At 40.5% G+C, this 20,225-nt stretch overlaps 1 protein-coding gene across 1 annotated transcript in view; it reads right to left on the minus strand.

Moving 5' to 3' along the window:
• The window catches only part of ARHGAP22 (Rho GTPase activating protein 22), a 151,281-nt gene that overhangs the window by 116,107 nt on the left and 14,949 nt on the right, over window positions 1-20,225 (minus strand). Inside the window, exons 2-3 of the mRNA XM_037400714.1 lie at window positions 18,957-19,156; window positions 7,239-7,326 (exon numbers count right to left, since the gene is read on the minus strand). Of these exons, the coding sequence (XP_037256611.1) occupies window positions 7,239-7,326; window positions 18,957-19,136 (268 nt within the window). The 5' untranslated portion in view covers window positions 19,137-19,156. The remainder of the gene's footprint in view (window positions 1-7,238; window positions 7,327-18,956; window positions 19,157-20,225) is intronic.

Genomic DNA, 20,225 nt, shown 5'->3' on the forward strand with positions numbered 1-20,225 from the left:
CCTCATAGCCCTCAGGGGGAAAGAAGAGCCTAATAAACTTTCTGTACAAAAGTCTGAATGCAGTCTGAAGACTTTCACCTGAAGTAAGCAATAGTGTATTGGTCAAGTTTTAGGGGTAATACCACTGGGCTGAACACAACACTATTGAAATCAGTGAGGTTACATGAATTCAGAGGCAAAGTTCAATCCCTTTTTTCACATTCTCTTTTCAGAAGTATTTAGTGACACAGTAGAATATTCAGGGAAAATACCAGTCAGGAGACCAGTAAGCAGAGAGGCCTTGCTTGCAGAAAATTTGACTTGTTAGTGTCTAGCATCTGCATGAGGGAAGCCAGGGCCTCCATTAACATACTCAGGGAATAGTTGTTCAACTCAAATCCATTTGTATAACAAGCCTAGAAATACTGGCAGCTTGTTGATGCTAAATGAAGTTGTCAAGGTGTGGATAGGCCACAAAAACCTATTTTTCAGTTGGATAAAAGAATTTCAGTAGAATTAGGAAAAGGAGTTACCCTGAAGAAGGCAATTAGTAACTTTTGGTCTTTCTGGCAGATCCCTAAGCAGCAATGCAGTGGGAGGTTTGATCAAGCTCCTTCACCCCCAAACCCAGATGGAAGCAGCATATGTCAATTCATTAAAACTGGAAAAGTCTGAAGATGTATGTTTTGAAAAATAAGTTTATCAGGCTCAGAATGGGGGAGGTGGAACACAGTCAGATGCCACAAAATAGCCAGGAACCCCTGGGTCAGTACATCAACCTGAAGTAGTGGAGGCCTAGGTTCAAGCGGCTTCACCACACAGTCATTACTGTACATATCTATATAGAATGTGCTTTGCTCTTCCACAAAAAAACTTTTTTCATTTTAAGATTAGCAGACAATTTTAACTTGAATGTTTTCAAAGACTGTTGATTTTGGCATCTGTGACAGCAGCTGATAGCATTCAGTAACTTGTATCTTGTGGATTCAGACTAAGATGCCAATGGCAGTGCAAATGTGCAGAAATGCATGCAATGCTATATTCTGTCTGCACACTATTAGCTTCACAGGCTGGGCAATAACGTTGTTACAGAACTCCTGCTTGCTGTTTTGCTTTTGAGCAGACATCAATGAATATTACAGTGGCTAATTTCTTCTTACAGAATGAACTTGCACTCAAGTGATTCAAGACATATGCCATAACCAGCACCATCTAGTGCCCAGGAGCAGACAGAGCAAGGATAAGATATAGAAGAACGTATCAACAATTTTCAGGCATGGAAGTGCAGAATACACTTTTCCAAGGAGACTCAGGCTGCACTTATCTTGCATATAAAAGGAGACTCTGCAGCTGGCAAATCTAAGCAGAGGTACCTGTCACTCACTATCTTTGTGCAAAGACTCTGTGACTGCAAAGGCAGCATGCAATTTTAGCATTCTGGGCACTGCTTTGTAAAGACAGTTCAGAGAAGGTATTTTGGGTTTCTCCCTCCTTAATAAATGCAGAGTCTACCTCATGTTCCAAAACACAGCTATCACTTTTAGTGACATACAAATATTTGCATGGCCTCAGCTGCACTCCAGACATTTAGAAGTGTTAGGCACAGATCAGACAGTGCCCTCCACTGCAAAGCCAAGACCATCAAACTTCTCCTGCAGGTCCATGCAATGCCACGGACATTGTGATGTCCCACAGCTCTCATTTGCAAAGTGTTTCCACAGTGCACTGCTGAAACTACATAGTCTCATTCTTTCTAGTAGAACCTAGAACTACTTTACTTTGCTGCCATTTCCCTAGTCAATATGCTGAATGTCAAATCCCAGGAACCTAAATAAACCTCTCAAATATCAACATTATCATGTATTTCGGTATGCACAGTTGGTTATCAGCTGTAGACTTCAAGAGAAAATTCAATTACCAGCAGCAAATTCAGTTTCCTACTGTTAGTTAAAACTGCAATTTGCATTGAATAATACAGAACATGGAATAATTTTTATTGTCTGAATTTCTGATTTCCCCTCCAGGTATTTTAATTACATACCATCTCAACAGGAACTGAGATAAAAAGTCCACAAAAATAACTTAATTAGTGTTGATCACCTGGGACACAGAAGTGTACCAGAGTAGACTGCTTTGTAGGCATCATTCAACCTACCGGGACAAGACAAACAAGCTGCCTGTCCAGCTGCTCTGTAAGATGCTACCAATGACACTGACCTCCTCCCTACAGAACAAGTAGTCAACAGTTATTGTCCCTGTAAGATAGGACTCTCGCCTTCTGATTCTACTTGTCTTGCTTTCCTACTTGTTATATAGCACAAACAAGGCAGTGAAATAGCCTTTATATAAACCCTGCACAAAAGTTCCTGGATGAGACATTTTACTGTGCCCCAGTTAACATCTGGCAGAATGCAACCACTAATCCAACTTTAAAGGAGTCACTGTTGAATGCAGGTCCCTTTCACAAGGGCAAGCTGCCTATACTGAGCTCAGTGTTTAACTGAAGAGCATGCCATAGAGCTCTGACTTCTAAAGTTTTGAAAATAATCTTCTACATGTAAGTCAAGCACAGGCAGTCATCTTTGCTCTGGCTGTCTGCAAAAAGCCTGAGACAACAGTTCTGAAGAAGACTCAACTGCCTCACTAAAGAGAAGGCTGCTGGTGGTACTCAGTTGGAGCACAAAAAGCAACGTGTTTTTTTCAGTCATAAGAGCTGAAGTGAGAGATGTGATTAGATACTGGGGAAGAAGCCAAGGGGAAAGGGGGAAACCAAGATCAACCCCTTCATCAACAGTTTCCAGTGAAATCAAACTAAGAATGGAGTTTTGTGATAAGTTTATTTCACAGAAAGACCCAGCTAAAAAGCTGTCACTGTTCACCTTGGCAGAAAGTGCTAAGCAAGAAACAGAAACTAGGTGTCATCAGTGATAAGCAGACACCAAGATGTGTACCATGAGTTTTGGCCTGGAATTTTTCAAGCTGCTTTCCACCATAACATACCAGGTTGTTGAAACAGAGAAAGGCACATCTTCTTTGGACTACAGCATTAATCTAGAATGATTTCATAATAAAAAAATGAAGCAAAACCATCTCGGCCAGAAAAATAAAAAAGGAACAGTAGCTACTGAAGGTACTTGCCCATTATGCAGGAGACAGATTCAGGTTCCTGGTCTAAGCCCAGTGGTATAGAAACTTGGTTCTCCTGCAGCACTGGAGAGTATGTTAGCCAAAGAGGTGTCAGGTAATCCATGGAAAATTTCTTGTTTGTATTTATGCCCTTTCCCTCTTGCTCTTCATGAATAGATCAATCAAACCCAGTCTGAAGCAGAGTAGAAGAATCTCCTTAAAAGTCACCAGGTTTTCTACATAGAAAAGCTATTCTCCAGTCAGTTGGTAATAAACCTTGCCATACCTATAAAAAGACGGCACTTCTCACCTCCTAACTTTTGAACCTTTTTACCACTCCCTTGACTCTGAAAACCTTACTATATCAGAGAATTATCTCTGACTGTGCAGAGAAACTTGAGCATCTCATCTCACAGTGGTGCAAAAGCCAGAGAATAAAACTAGGCAGATTATTTGCTGCAGAGCATTAAAAGCATCAGCTTCCTAAAAAGTGAGACCTCAGGAGCATTTAAGCCATCAATATTCCTTAAGACACTGTCAGCAATCCATTCCTGTCCATCTTACACACTGCATTACACCACTCTGAGATATACTGTAACACTAGGCTACACATGATTCCTTTGTTGCCCTAGTAATGAATCAGCTGTTGATTGTGTTAACAGATTTTGACTCCTCTTCCCAAGCAACATACAGTGGTTATTTCCTTCAGGAAATACCAGCGGCTGTGTGATGATTACCCTAAATGGTTAAAGGTTTGCACCTGACCTCATACTATCCTGATAATTTTATACAAACACTCCCACCACCTGCTAATGAGTGCCAGAACAAGAGCAACTTGAACCCACAGCTTATCCTGCCATTCTGCTTTGAACTTCACTAGCTGTGAGGAAGGAAAGCATGAACATGTTTAAAAGGGTTCAGAAAATTACATTTACTTTTCCCAGAGAAGAGGACAGAGGACATTTCTGCCACAGGAGGTATTTCAGGAAGTCCTGTGCCACCAGCTCTAACACTGGTTTGACTGTAGAACTGTTCTACAGTCTCTCATGTCCCTAGTTAACCCTTCTCCCAGCTGCACTATACAGCTTAGAAATTAACTTGGTGAAACGTGAATAATACACAATGCCCATCATTAGTTCTTGTTACTCAGCAGAAAATCAATACATGCTCTGTTACAGCGCAGGACATGCTGTTGCTCTAGTCCCTGCACTCTGAGGAAGCAGCTCCCACAGCCAAGCTTTACACAGCCTACAGCAGAGGAAAGGTGAGAAGATTTCAGCAACAGTTCCAGCAGCAAGGATGCTGAAAGCCTTAGCTATTGATAATGAAATAAGTTTTTGGAGGTAACTGGTACCACAGACTTAAAGCTTTGAACATTTCCTTGCTGAGAGATCTCAGCTTCTCCTCTTTGCCATACAAATTGGTATCACAGGACACTACGGGAACATTTTAGGAATGCTGCACTCCATTTGTAATTTTGTCAGTTAAAGCCTGCTGCTTACTAGCACAGTAAAATCCCATATATATATATATATATATATTCACAGCTATGGAATGTACCTGTACTCACAAGATCCCCAACTTAGTTAAGATGACTTAAAATAAAATCTCATCATCCCTATAGAAACTGTATAGTCCTAGTTTACACTGGGAGAACTGAGGCACAGTTAGGTAGAGGTATGATCATGGCCATACATCTGACACAGGGGAGGACAGGAAGTGATGGAAAATAATTATTTGGGTCCTGCAAGATCATTCGTGCTCCCCTTCCTATCTGGCATCTGTTTAAGAGCTGTTCACTACGTGGGTGTTCTGCAGGCTGGCAACCACCAGTTGGCAGCCTGGCTGGCAACCAACCAGTCATTACAGAACACATGCGAAAAAGAAAAGGCATTTATGCCAAAACCAGCACAGAATAAGTGTACTGTGAACAGAATGGGGAACTCTTCAGGCCACATTTTCCAGTGACGTCTGTGCTGAGTCACATTCCATGTTGACTATTTATAGCATTTTTCAGTATTTGCTATCCACATATCCACATAGCAACTAAGTTTGCTACAAATGTGAATGGATTTAGGTCTACAAGGGAGGCAAAACATTTCAATTTTGCAGCAGGACAGTGGTGTGTTAAGACTGGATAGTTTTCCCAGGGTACACAGAGAAGGACAATGTCAAAACCACAAGCTGAACACAGGTGTCCTGGGACTCACAACTGTGCTGTGAACAGAGTAATTTTTTTTTTTCCACCCTTCTGGATAGCCTCTTTCAAGTAGCCACATGGCATTACTTTACCAGCTTCACTGAAGAAACAGCCACCTGCAGTTCAGGACAATTCTTTTGCAGCCTACAGTAATACAACATGACAGGTTGGGCAAGAAATGCAGAATGACCGTTTTCCCACCCTGAATCAGGGGGCAAACTCAAATCTGCAGAAACAACCAAGCTGGTCTGTGGCTCAGTTAAATATCTCAGGTCACTGACAGAACACGTGGGATCATTCACAGTCACAACCACTCCAGTGCTTTCGCATCCCAGGTCCACAGTCCTTCTACAACTACACAGCGCACAATCTTTGGAAAACCGCACATAAGATGTGTCACATTCAGACTGTGAATGCAACCTCCTACGAGATCATCTATGCAAGGAACACTGTGAGCCCAGTGCCCTGCTGTTTGTGGGGCCTTGCCTATGAAAGCATGGTCCAGTATAAGAAAAAGGAGGCATTAACAGATAGCATGCAGTTGTAAGGAAGAGAAAACCAAAACAAACGTCTTCTCCCCAAGTAGCTTCCTGTGTGTCTAACAGAATGTCGTGACTAAGTTAATGCAAAACCTGCCTGCTTATATAATTGAAAACTTTGCAGTACTGCCCATTCTCCTTGCACTGCCCGATACTGTGTCAAGATACATGTGCAACACAGGCATTTTAAGCCAGCCTGATTAGAGAGTAAGAAAAAAGACCCCAAAGACACAGGTAAAAGTACACCTGCCTCCACAACACCAACATTCAACTATAAGGACAGATGTTCCCTGTGCTGTCCATTTTATTAAAAAAAAAAAAATACTGTTATCTACCCTATCAATAGCACCAACACTGCGGGGAAACAGACAATACCAAGAAGTATGGACAAGTAGTCCATGCAGGAGAAATTTACTATGAAATAAAGCATGACTGAGCCAGTGCAGTGACATAATTTTTACCATAGTCACATTTGTCTCCCTCCTTGCTTCCAGGAACTCAGTCTTCACGTATTGGGAGATGGTTGTGGAAGGACTAATCCAGTTCTTTCTTATTGCTCTGGTCTAACATTGCTAGTGGTGCAACAGCCTTCTTCTTTGTAGATCCTGCCACCTGAAACTATGTCCAAAATATACTGCATTCAAATCTATGCGCAGGGATGATCCTCTCCCAAGTACAAACAGAACTGAATAAAGTAAATTCAGTTGCTCTTTTGCTGCAACAGGGGACTTAACTCTAAGTATACCCTGGAGATACCAAACCAGTCCACAGGTAGAATTTACATGGGAGTTAAAACAGTTTCAAAAGTTTTACATTTAGACTATGCTGGACAGGTCATTAGTTTTTTCTACTTAACAAAATGTCAGCTTCTCTTTCATGGCAGATCATCTATTCTCTTAAAACTTTTGGATAAAAGTGAAACAGGTCGGAACTTCTAAAAACTCTTCTTCTTCTCCCTCCACCCACCGATCTGCTGCTTTCCCTACCTCCACCCCCAATTGTGGGGGACTAGTATACAAGAATGAAATTACATCCAGATACTGCCTACCCTTTTTCTCTAAGTTCTGTGCTGTGCTCCATGTCAGCTTCAGCTTCTCCCACAACAACCAGAAAACCACAAGCTTGGGAGACCACCAGGCAGGAGTCCCTTCCACACAGAAAAATCAAGGAGCATTATGTATCTCAACTACTATTTTCATGAGGTACCATGGCAGCAGTTAAATCCAAAACAAAGAACACTACATAGTCTATCAAGTCCCACTTCCCAATCTCTCTAGATAATCTAACTAATGTATCAGAACACTTAGAAGTGATTAGTACAGTTAAATTATCATTAATGACAACAGATGGGAATGAGATGGCTATGTTGAAAGTACAAGAAAATGATGGCATACCTGGGGCAATTTCAAAGAGGTGTTTCCCTGGTTCATCAGGATTAGGTGGCAGCTCATTCACCTGATTGCCTTGCAGTAGTATCAGACCCTGTAAGGGACATAAACACCAGTGAAAGGGGAAAGGCAATGAAGAAAGTAAGGAAAAGGAGACAAAGGTAATGGATACAGCAAATTTAAGCCCCGCTCTTTGATTAAGCCCATTTCCTTTCCACATTTCTGAGCAAGAAAAGTTTGAGCTGGTCATGCACCTGCCTCATCCGTGCCTTCTCTCACACTGGACACTTCTGATCAAACTACCTTTTCTCTAGAATAACCATACTCTGAGCATGCATACATGATTCTCCTTGGTTTCCATAACTAATCATCCCTTGCAAAAGTGTCATTTCACATTGCATCTTACTCTTCCTTGACCCTTTAATTTCTGGTTACAGCCTACAGCAATGAGGTGGTTGAAGTTCTAGATCTTTACTTCTGCAACTGAAGAAAATGGCCCATTTTCCAGAGATTGTCAGTACACAAAAGCTCCCAGGGACACACCTAAAGGAGAACAGCTAATTTTGGTTTGTAAGGCAACAGGATTACCTTTTAATCCAAGAGGCAGTTTCCCTAGCAAGGAATCTGAGCCCTTTTGCTTCCCAAGTTCAAATGTTGCCAGAATTCAGATTAATTTTCACCTTGAGCCCAAGTATAATGAACACAACATATTCCAGTTTGGGAATTCTGCATAGCTGGTGGCATAGTATCTTCAAAGTGAACAAAATCTATGGAAAAGTTAAAAAAGAGATCACAGGAAGCTCTTGTCCAGTAACACAGGTGGAACAAGAATGAACACACTATTTAGAACTCATTGTTTCTCCACTTTTTTAGTTTGATTTTTGACATTTTAAAGGACTTCCAGCTAGCATTCTTTAGGTCATACACACAATAAGACAGATAAAATGCAGTAAGAACTGGGACTTGCAAGACTTAAGCCATGAAGAACATAATCAGCAGTTCCTACTCCTGCACTGAACCACCCTGGAATGGAAGCTGGGTCCAAACCATTATCTTCTGCTCAGCAGAAAAAGTTGTTTCAGTCAGTTATTTTCACTCATAGCTCTATTAAACATGCAGTTACATGTTCTCCAATCAGTTTGGCAACAGCCAAACCTGAGACACATTGGAGCATCATAACATTGGCAATCAAAATGAATCCTAGTTACTCCTTGTCAGCTTCCAGATCCATATTACTGAGTAGCACCATTAGTGTCTCATGCGAAAGACAATCCAGGATTTCAATCAATAGAAGACAACTCATCATATGACCTTTGCAACCTTCTCCATAGAACAGAAAAGCCAGTTGTATTATTTTTCATTATATCTGTTACAGCATAACTTCCCTAGCTTTGCCCCTTAATAATACATTCTCCTACAGATGCTTTGTTTGGAGAAACCACTCTAACAACCCAGGGAGCCAGCTTGTATTAATGTAAATTAATTAAGTTTTACACTTTTCATTGAACACAGAACGTGCAAAAACTACTACAAATAAAGTACAACAGTAATAATTGAGATTGAAAATACCTCAGCTAGGAAATAAGCTCTGCATCGTGGAGGTTTACAAGTTGACCTTCCAGTTCTAACAATTCATGCTACTAACATTTGCTGCTTTGAAAGGATCTGTTCATTGCAGACTGAAAATGTTTCACATACTCAAATTTGTTCTTCACAAGGTAGATCTCAACCTGCTATGTCAGTATAGATTCAGCAACCTGCTTCTGGGTTTTGCTACACTGGCACCAGGCTATAGACTCTTATTTATTTCCTCTTGATAAGCCACATCAACATTCTAGAGCAGAGAATCCCCGTCACCTAGAATTCATGAAACTACTGCAGTTAATGACATTTTGCAGGCTAGTGCCTATGTGATCATGTGCGGAGTGGGTAAAGGGCTGAACTACAAGAGAATGGGGCAGATGGGCAGAGAAGCACCTCTCCACAGTGTAACCTCCACCATGAATTCCCAGCTTCTTAGTAAGATCAGATCACCTGTGAAACAGGAATTTCTAAAAGGATAAGGTCTCCCTATCCACATATCACTGACCACCTGTCTAAAATGGCAAAATATTTCTGACAGCAGCATCCTGGAAAATTAAAGTGATACCACCAATTACCACCATAGATAAACTGTCTTCTGCCAGAAAGCAAAGAGCAAATCTCCCAAGGAAATTCAAGCCCCATGCACACTGCAACTCACAAAATTCATGCAAAGTAGAGGTAGCGTCATGGAATATTATGTCAGCCAGAGCAAGGACCAAACAGTGGTCAACTGAACACAGCATGATTTTCAAAGACAGGTCCCTGAATCTTGCTTTTACCCAAAGCTTAGGATGTTTTGACAATAAGCAGTCTCAACTTTTGACTTGAGCAGGAAGACTGCTTTTCTCAGTCTCATTTCTATCGGGTAGCCCTCTGAAACAAAAATAGCTTAATTGAATGTACTGAGACGTCTGTGCTCTCTCCCCCATCTCTTCTTCATACTGAATGCACAGGTTTTAAAGTAGTTTCATAGCAAGCTCCTAGGGACACCATATTCAATGGTAAAGTGAACAAAACTGTTAAATGTAAAGCATGTGCTTGCCTTACCACAGAACAAAGATCCCTGGAGAGACTGAAGAAAGTAGCTTCTATGTCAACCTGAGGCTGAAGCACATGGATAAGGGCATGTGGATAACTGGAAGGGACACAGTTCTTTGTTTAGTCTTTTAAAAAAGCTTCTTTATGAAGAACAAAACCTGAAATTTTAGTACTCCAAATAGAAATTCAAACCCTTCCTGCTTTTTGGAGTATGTGGACCATCCCTAGGGAAATGGTAGCACAAGCAGAAGAAAAATCAAATATCCAAGTTGCACAATTGAAACTAGAAAGGATTACAGAACTGCCTAAGACAAGAACGCCAAGAAGCCACAAGGAAGGACCCTGAAAATCATGAAGTTGGCTGGGCTGGGGTGGGGGAGCTCTTAAGATAGTTTTGTTGGTCATTATCTTATTAACACAAGCTGGAAATGTACATATAGCAATAAAGACTAATACAATATCAGTGGATTCCAGCTCATCAGACTTTCAGAGTTTCAGGTATCATTTGCAATTTGGCAATAGTTGTTTTCTGCCAGAAGATGTAACTCTCTAAATGTTAACAGCTGCTTTCCTTTGAGAACCTACTTACATTTTGTTGAATGAAAAGTTGTTAAAGATACAGTTAGTTACTGTCTCTTCTTTTAAAGTACAATCCTCTCTTAAGAAGCCCTCTAAATAAAACTAGCCAGTCTCAAAGTGGATATGCCTACAAGCCAGCACAGAATAAAAGTGAGGCCTTCCTTATCCAATGGTATAAAGCAAGCAAACCCCCATTTGCAATATTACCTAAACTTCACATTCATAATAAGTGGACCTCAGGACCCTGAAACAAGCCCTGTATTATTTCAGAATAAGTCACACTTTTATAGAGGGTTCTTTCCCTCAGCCTGAAATAGTAAACTTGGCAAATACATATAGCCAGGTCACACATATTTTAGGCAAAATCCAAGAATACACATGCCAGCTTTTTGTTGTTTACAATATGGAATGGTGACGGTGTACAGCAGTATATACAGACCAGGAGATACACTCTGCACTCAGTGAAGAGCAGTGACAGTTCATAGAAAACTGCTGTCAAACTACAGAGTTTCAGAAGGCCCATCTTTCTGCAGGAAACTGAAGTCAGTGATGAAGTCAAAGTGTTAAAGCAAAATCTCACACTGCAGTGCATTCCAGTGGCTGTAATTTCCTTGCTTTGAGTCACCCTTCTCCTGCAACAGAACTAAGCAAATGGACTTTCTCCATGCTCAAGGAACCATATGGTGCAATGTCACCTGCCCCTGCTTCAATGAGTCCCACCTTTGGTACATGAGGTCGATGTTTACTTTAGAAGAGATTTCAGAGGCATAAACTGCTTCAACTAGCACCCTAAACCAAAGCATTTCCCACACAAAATACCCTTTCTTTTTGATCCTTTTCAGAACAAATGTGATTTCATATATTCTGTAGAAAGTTCTCATTGAAGTGACTTCTTTCTTGTTCTCATTTTACCCATCTTTGATGAAATGGAAAAGAAAAAGATCACTATGTAGCAGAGCTCATTTAAAAAATAAACAGAAAAACTACCACACACACAAGATAGTGGATGGAATGCAGTACTTGCTGCAGCCACAGTGGCAATGGGGACCGTACACCAGTATAGCTACTTTGTCCTTACCAGTGTGCTCCTCATTCAGCTGTGCAATGGAGTTGCAAGTTGAGCTGGTAACATAACAACTGCAGGAGCTGGGAAATAAGACAACTAGAGGAATGATTTTTCATAAAGGAAATCTGAAGGATGCTTACTCTACTTACGGAAACCAAGAAAAGCCTGCAACCTAGGCTCACCCCTGGCAAGTATTTTTAGGTCATAGGTGTATATACAGCAAAGATCTTCAGACCAGCTTCTTGTGCATTTCTCTCTACACATGTCAGCTAACTGCGCTGAGCTCTTCTATCTTATATAGTAAGTCCTTTTAGAAGCCTTTTAGGCTTCTCCGGAGGGTAATGGATTACTTAGCTCACAGCTGTCCAATCTGCCTGGCACACTATGGAGAAGTCTAAATAAGAAAAAGCTGAAAAGATAGGAAAAAACCTAATTCATCTTAGCAGGGAGGGTGTATCAATTCTGACAGTTGCTGTCACTGGTAGAAAGACATTACTAAACTTAAACAGATTGATGTGTCCTTGTCAAGCAGCCACTCAGACTGCATTAGTAATCTTGCTTGGGAAATAAATTAATGATGGATTAAATCAGTTTAAATTCCCCAAGGTCTAACTTGTTATATGTCAAAGCGCGCCCCAGAAATAAACTTCAGTTCACAACTAAGTTATTCCTCCCTCCCTCAGGCTTTGGGAGCCTGAAATGGCTCAACAGCTCAAGGCACAAGCAATAGGTTACAGACCTTCCAGTAAGCTGAGTATTCAAATCCAATGTCTGATGATAGCATCACCTTGCATGCTTTGAAGGAGACTCTTAAGAGGACAGGTGTTCATACCTTAAAGGTATTACTGTAGTCCTCCCTATTGAGACCAATTTAGAAGTCCTGCCCTCTACCAGGCTCCGTAGAGCCAGGATTTGGTAAAGAAAAACTGTAACACAGGAAACATGAGTGGGAAGCTTCCTTTTCTTGACAGAGTCCCTCAACACACACAGTTGGTGCCAGAGCACTGATCATCCTAATTCTCATACTGTTACATTTAACACATTAGTCACTATTAAAGATGTTTACAAGATAGGAGGGGAGGAAGAGTGGAACTCAAATCTGCTCTCAGTTATACATATCTGAATCCCAGTCTAAGGATGATGAACTGACTACACAAGAATCTTGATTTTAGCTGAGCATGGAACAAAATTTCTGCAACAGCTTTATATCAATGAATTATCTCCAACCCCAAATTCTAAGGATCAAAATAGCCCAAGCTAGCCCACAACCAGACTTAGCCTTAGTCTCAGTGAAAGGGACGAAAGTCAAATTCTCTTATATTTAAAGCAGGCTAAGGATAGACCCCACAGTTCAACTGATAAGTCAGTTGTCTCAGAACCTCATGTCTCAGGTGAGGACAGAGAGCAAAATGACAAAGGAAGCTTTCCCTAAGTGTTTGTGAAGAACTCTTCCAGAGCTACACAAGCATGAACTGGCAGAAGAGCTCTGTTACCTCTGTTGTTCATCATCTAGACACTCAATAACAGTTGTATCAATAATAGATAAGAAAGGTGACTTGCTGGCTCAGGCTGCCAGCAGACATTTCTGCATCAGCTATACTCAAAAGTTTTCTGCAACCTCAATGGCTAGAAAACCAATGCTGTCACTCCAGCCACAACAAATGATCCTTTCCAGAGACTCATTCTCAAACTGGTACTTTGGATCTACTGTGCCACAGGACATACCCAACTACAACTTTGGTGTGTTATGTTAACCTAACAGCCAAGTTGTCTGCGTCACAGTTCTTCTGTCTGTAGGATACTGACAATGTCCCTGTAACTGCAGCTGCTTCCACAAAAGGAAACTGAGTCTACAGGATCAGTTCAAGATCTTTGAAAAAGAGTTTTATAATTAAAAAGGTGGTATTTTTTTTCTTCATTTTTTTAAAGAGAATTTGGATCTTTAAGTTATATTTGAAAGGGAGAGGCATGAAGACTATTGCATCCAGTGCCATTACTGGAGATGTACTCTGCGTATTTCAGGCTGAAGAAATCTCAAAACAGCCACACTGGTGTCAGTTGTTGAGAGGAACAACCACTGAATTATTTTAAAGATGGACACCAACTGGAGAAATATTGAAGGCAGAGAACACAGTTTTCTTTTCCCATCTGTCACTCCATAATAACCTTAATGCTAGACTTATTTCTGGAAGCATGATTTAAATTAGTGCCACTGAAAAATATGGAGGCTAAACAAAAAAAATGAGACAGCATCAACAACATGTAGTAGGTTAACCATGGATGCACTGAGCTCACTCATTTTCAAGAAAAAGTCAAATTACTTGACTTGCTACCATGTAAGGCCATGCACATCGGTTACTATGATCAGTTAATATCCTGATACTTGCAAAATTACTGCCATGCAATCACTTCTCCACCCCAAGTGACAGGAAAAGTGTATGTTCTTAGACCACTGGAAAAAAGTTTAAGGATCTGGCATGCCTGAGCTTCATCAATATCTGGGAATAGATAAATAAGACAGCTACTTTCTGGAGCTATGTAAGTCTCAGACTGTTTCATAGATTTTTAAGGGCAGAAGAGATTAGTAGGATATCTAGCCTGGGCTACCACCAAGGCACTAGCACCCCTGCTCTTTTTGCTGGTTTACATTCTTCCTACACTCAGAGCAATATTAACATTCTGCTTAATGTATACTTTTCCAAAAGAAAGGAAAAATGAATGCAGATTTTGGAGAAAATAATAACTCACACTTTAATATTCTTCTCTCCTCTATTCTTGACACTCTCAGATCTCCACCTGCCCCAAAAAAACCCTTACTTCCTTCTTGAGTAAGACCCCACCTGAAATTATCCAACAATCCATTTTTGTAAGTGTAAATTTTTTGTAAAATAATGGAAAATTTCCCACTAGCATTACTGGAGCTGGATTTTGTTTGGGGGAATATTTTGTGAATAGCAACCCTTAAAAACTTCTAGAAACAGTACTGGGAAATGAACAGAAGACTGAATACATCTTATAAACCTCTAGACCAAGGTTATAATAGATTTCTGGTGTTGGTTGTTTTTTTTTAGTCAAGATATACCTACATATCACACTGGACCAGAGGGTTAAAAGAGCACCAACAAGTATGGGTAACAGCAACAGTCCAGCCGACACATTGCTGTGGAGTAGATGGAACAGCAAAGACTGGTTATTTCAAAGGTTTTCCAGGCATTGGCTCTCTGTTCCTGCAAGGAAAAAAAACACACGGGGGAGGGGGGGAGGGGTGTGTGTGTGTGAATCTCTTCATTAGCAGCTAATATTCTCCACAATTACTTGAAAGAGGCTGAAATTCCAGTCCATTTCATGTGTAAGTACAGCTTTACTCCTTCACCTTGCAAAGTGCACCACATATTGGAAAGAGAAAACAGACAGACACTAGGTGGACTTTACTGACAAGAAATTGTCAGAACACTCATGAATAATCTGAGAGGACAGAGATGTGCAGGCTCATGCAGACCCCTTGGAGAAGAGGGAAAAAAGTCCTGCTGTTACTAGGTATTACCTAACAGCTAGTTAATTCCCATTACCAACCTCAATGAGTATTCTCCAGGCATCCAGAGTAATGAATAAAAATATTTACCAAGTTTGCGTGTTATGACCCCCCTTCATATTACACATACAGGTACAATGCTACTCTTGCTTCCCTTTTCAGGTGTTCCATTATCAAGTCTGTTACACAGAGATCACATTGTTGCTGCCTCTGTTCACTAACTAGAATAGAGTTGGCTCTAATTCTCTAGTAGATTCTCTAGGTCGTGCTGCACAACAGTGTCAGGGCTCTGTTCCTGTCCCCTACCTAGTGAAAAGGTAAGACCGTGGAAGGTCACAGTGTACAAGGGCACGTAGCAAATTTCCTACTGAGTGGTTTATCTAGAATGGTTGTGAGTTTTAAAATGAAGGAGAAGTAAGAAGTCAACAGAATAGAATAAACTGCTAGCACCCTTCCCTCCCAATCTTATTGTCCTACATTTTGACTTTGAAGTTCACTGAAATTAGAAGATATGCTGAAGGCATTCCAAAGATACCAGGAAAACACTAGAAAGGCAATGTGACAAAATCTTATGTGCATCACAAATTATTCCAAAAAGGTATAGAATACACATCGTCATCTTTAGAGTCTAGTGGCCAGAACACATTCCAGAAAATTCCACTGTTTTCTAGAGCGCAAAATTCAAGCCCACTGCAGATGCACTAAAGCCTTCATACAAAGTCAATGCTGAAAGAAAGGTTAATGACTTAGCTGCAGAGTGGCTTCTGTTCCCCTGGAAACCGGAGAGGGGCATATGTTCCCTCCTACCCTGGGAACAGAAACAAGCCTAAAGCTACTTTAAAAACCCACATATATATTGACAGAGTTAGAAGGAGCATGAAAAGCTCTTTGCCAGTCAGTCCTCCCTTCCCCATTTCCTCATGGGGGCACCTGAGAAAATACTCAAGAAAAGCAATGGCTACAAGTTCACCCTCTAACCTTTGGCACAAAAGTTAGTCTGATGAAGTGCAATTATGTCATACAGCACACAAACACACACACCTTCAACAGTACTAGATCCATTAAGATCACAGAATAACTTCTTGTCACTCCAGTAAACCTATGCCAGTCCTCTATCATTAGATTATAGCTCCATCTTTTCAGCATTACTTTCAAGGGAAGAATATCTACACTTCCCTCTAAGGACCTGGAAGCACAGGTTTTCATAAAAATAAACAATATAACATCCATTAACAAAAAGGCGTTTAAGGTTTCTGTTTTGAAACATTATGGCATAAATGTTATTTTCCTTTGCCAGATAAAAGAATACAATCCTCTTCTAGAGTTCATATAAATAATCAAGTAAGCAGAAGAGAAATGGAAATTTCAGTGGTTATTGATTTAGTTTATGCACACAAGCTTGTGAGCCATACTTAATATTTAAAACAGAAAGATTTAAAAGAAGCATGAGTACCTTTAGAGCTGAAGGAAATTAGAGATTAAATTCAACTTATGAAAATATCTACATGGCCTGTAACAAAGATCTCTAAGGTTCACAGCTGTCTTCCTAAGATATATGGGCATGCCTGTACCATTGTGCCTTCATTTCAGAGAATCCCAAGCAATAGCTATCTACAGGTTCCAAAAGTAGATCTCACCTGTGAGATGCATACAGTCCTAGCTGACGTCAAATGTGAATTCTAGTTTGCAGCTGTTAGAAGGATAGTTATGGCATGGTTGCGTACGATCCTATGCCAAATGGCTTCCCCCAGTGATAAATGTACAGCAACCTTGACCTCAAAAAGGAAACCCTTTTTCAACATGTCAAAACGAGGCAGCTCCTTCCTCATCATGTTCACTGATACAGTTCAGAAGTGCCCAGCTCCCCCCATGCATTGTATAGGAAGATAAGGTGCTTGTCTTGAAAGTGCAAAATCCAGCTGTTACTTGCAGAGTCCTGAGCAGCAACAGGTTACATCATTGAGTTCAAGTCTCTAGCCTTTACACAACAGGCTATCCATAACAATGGACCAAATACTTCACAAGGTCAGTGCAGGACATAAGATGCAGCCAACATCCTCACACATCTACCATGCACATGTCAGGGAAAATTCATTACCGTTCTCATTCTACAATGAAATTTATGTGTAACAGTTAAGCACACAGCTGTATCAAGCAGTTTAATAATAGGCTATAATGAGTGTGTGGATGGTGATGATATTACCCAGGCTGTCTGTCACACTAATGCCTGTACTGACTCATCAGGAGGCAGCAGTACAGGCCCTCCTCAGTTATGTTCTCTCTGTTCAATGACTCTTGTTAAAGGACTGACAGTCAAAACAATGACTACATGAAATATGCTGCATAATGTACTACAGCAATTAGAAAATCCCTTAGCACAAATGCCGCAAGAATATTTTACAGGCATATTGAAGAAATTGAATAAGGAATTCTTCATCTAAGCTGTAAGCTTTATTCCATCCCATAGCACACAGACACACGCCTCACCCCACAAGTGCTGTAGATACAGAAGGGTCAGAGAAGCAGAAAATCATCCTGAAATTAGTGATGACTCCAGACCAACAATTGCAATATCCTCAGCTCTGCTTACCCTAGATGTAGAAGCACTGTTTTAGAGAATCACATTTAATTATAAGAAATTGATTCTAGACCAGCAACACACTCACAAAAGACATATGAAGCAGCAAGTAGTTAAAAATTCCATTAATTCACACTTGGCTTAAGAGAGACATACTTGTGCAAAATGTTCACTTTATTAAAAGCTGTTCAAAATGTTCACTACCAAAAAGTTACAAGTTAAATGTCATATACCCATGAGAGTATTGCATGGTGACTGTCTATCACCCTTTATCAACAGCAAACTGCTCTACAGCTTCTCAAAACATAATTGATTAGAATCTCCTAAGCCTTTCACAAGAATAAACGTGCTTTAGAAAGGTTTCTTGCACACATTTGCTGTCCCATGGACAAACAGATACAGCTGATCTAAACTAAGTAGCCCTACTGTGGTTCGATTTATTCAAGTAGCATTTATTGGTTATTATTAAATTATTTAACCACCAGCTAACCTCTTCTCTCTTTGTTAGCTCCTACACATCCTGATCCTATCTCTTTCCTCTGTCCATTTTCATTCCATGGTCTACTTTGGGACGGCTCTATGACACTGTCCAATACATATTGCACAACTGGACTTGACCAGTTGTTCCCACCAGGAAAAGTGTTCTCTTTCATTCATGCTCCATAAAGCATAAAAGTTTTGATAAAGGCAAACTCCAGACAGTTTAATTTTTTCCCCCATTGTAGAAGGTCGCATTGTTCCCTAGTCTGCTAAATTAGTTTTTGCTGTCACACACATAGCCCTCCATCCAAACCCAGACAGCACACAACCTTATGTAAATTTTTTCTCCTCAAAGTTTCCATAGAAAAGCAGTAACTCCCAGGTATATATAAAACATGCTAAAACACATATTACAGCCCATTCTCTAGTCTTGCATGCAGGCATGTAACAAAACCTACATACTCTACCCACACAAACTAACCCTAAGCAGCTGGCTCACCTCTCTGCAAAACAATGAATTAGTTGGGAGATAATGAATCCCAGCTGACTAAGCAAGGTTTTTCACTCCTGCCTCAGCAATCTGGAACTCATAGCTCTTCCTGTCAAATTCTAGTCTCATAGATGACCATACTAAAATGTACAGGTCAGCATGTCCTAGTGGGTAAATAAACACCTTCTTTCTCGCAAGCTCTACTACTTGCCTAGGTAGTAGCCAGGTCTCCCTGCAACATCTCTTGCCTTTGAACCTCTTTGAGTGTGTATGGTTTTGGCTAGGATATAGAGCAACAGAAAAGCTGTCAGTCAAAGCAGTGACTGTGACCCACGTAGAAGTCATAACCAATACACCCTACAGTTCTCCAGTCATACCTGAGGTTTAGTTTCCTCTTCATCCTTATAATAGAAGAGCTGGTCCCCACGCAGCACAAACCACCGCTGCTGCCAGTTTTTCATAATGCTCCTTTGTTTCTTCAACCAGCCACACTTCAGCACACGATCTTGACAGTTTGGAGAAGAAGGTCTGGAGGGAGGCCCAATCTGTTCACCCATCACCAAACTCTTTGATCGGGCTGAAAAACCAATTACAGAGTAAAGGAAAGAAAGGAATAAGAATAATAACATACAGAGAGGCTAAATAACTCTTCTGTACTTCCTTCTCTGACATGGACAGACCATTATGTGCAGGCTCTCTCTTGATTAGGTACTTTTTTTTCCCAGGGTGTACATTCAAGTTCATTATAGTCATGCAAAAGACAAACACCAGCCTTTTGGCACTGCTCACTCTAACAATTTTAAGTGATACGATACCTCCACCAAGGCCTCTACAGTTCATATTACCTTTCTTTGTGGCTTACTGCCTTCCAGCTCTACATAGGAATAATGATATTGCTCTCTCCTAAGGGGATATTTGCTCAGTGAGAAGTTGTGTAAGCATGGTGAGGCGAGACAGAAAAGAAGGAAGGAGAGAGCGTAAGAAAATATTCTCACTCCACACGCAACCACTACTGGAATAATCAGCCAGTGAAACCAGCTGCCATGGGGTGGGGAACAGCCAGCATAGATAATGTAGCTATCCAGAATAATTAAAGTCACCTCACTCTTAAGGGATTTATGACATTGAAGCAGAAAAACACAATGGAAATTAAAAAAGACAAACAGAGAAGAAAGTTGAAATGTTATAAGAAGTGCTGATATGGTATCATAGCTTCTTCAGAATTACACTTCGCTTATTTTTGCTTAAAACACCTTGCTGAATTTAACCTAGGCTCATGTACAGTGTTAGTCCTACTTTAGGGAAGTTTACTAGCAGACTTCAGATTCACTTCAGTAACCCAGCACTCTCCAATTCTGATTATTTTTATATAGCCAAAACAATAATTTAAAAAAATACCTTAATACATAATTCACTTAAAATCAGGTTTTGATGTATCCAGGCTTATTCTCTAAGCTTACTAACTGTAGTCTGAGCTCTCAAACAGGCATTTTCATGCCAGCAAAATATATAAAGAACCACTTTTCACGATGAAGCCAAGATCCTTATGCCTTCATCTATCCCTTTCTGTCAACACAGTGCCCTCTAGCAGATGACTACCAAAAATACGAGAACTTCATCTCCTCCCCACTGGCCCCCAATACTGC

This window comes from Falco rusticolus, chromosome 9, assembly GCF_015220075.1.
Source record: "Falco rusticolus isolate bFalRus1 chromosome 9, bFalRus1.pri, whole genome shotgun sequence".
Lineage (NCBI taxonomy): Eukaryota > Metazoa > Chordata > Aves > Falconiformes > Falconidae > Falco > Falco rusticolus.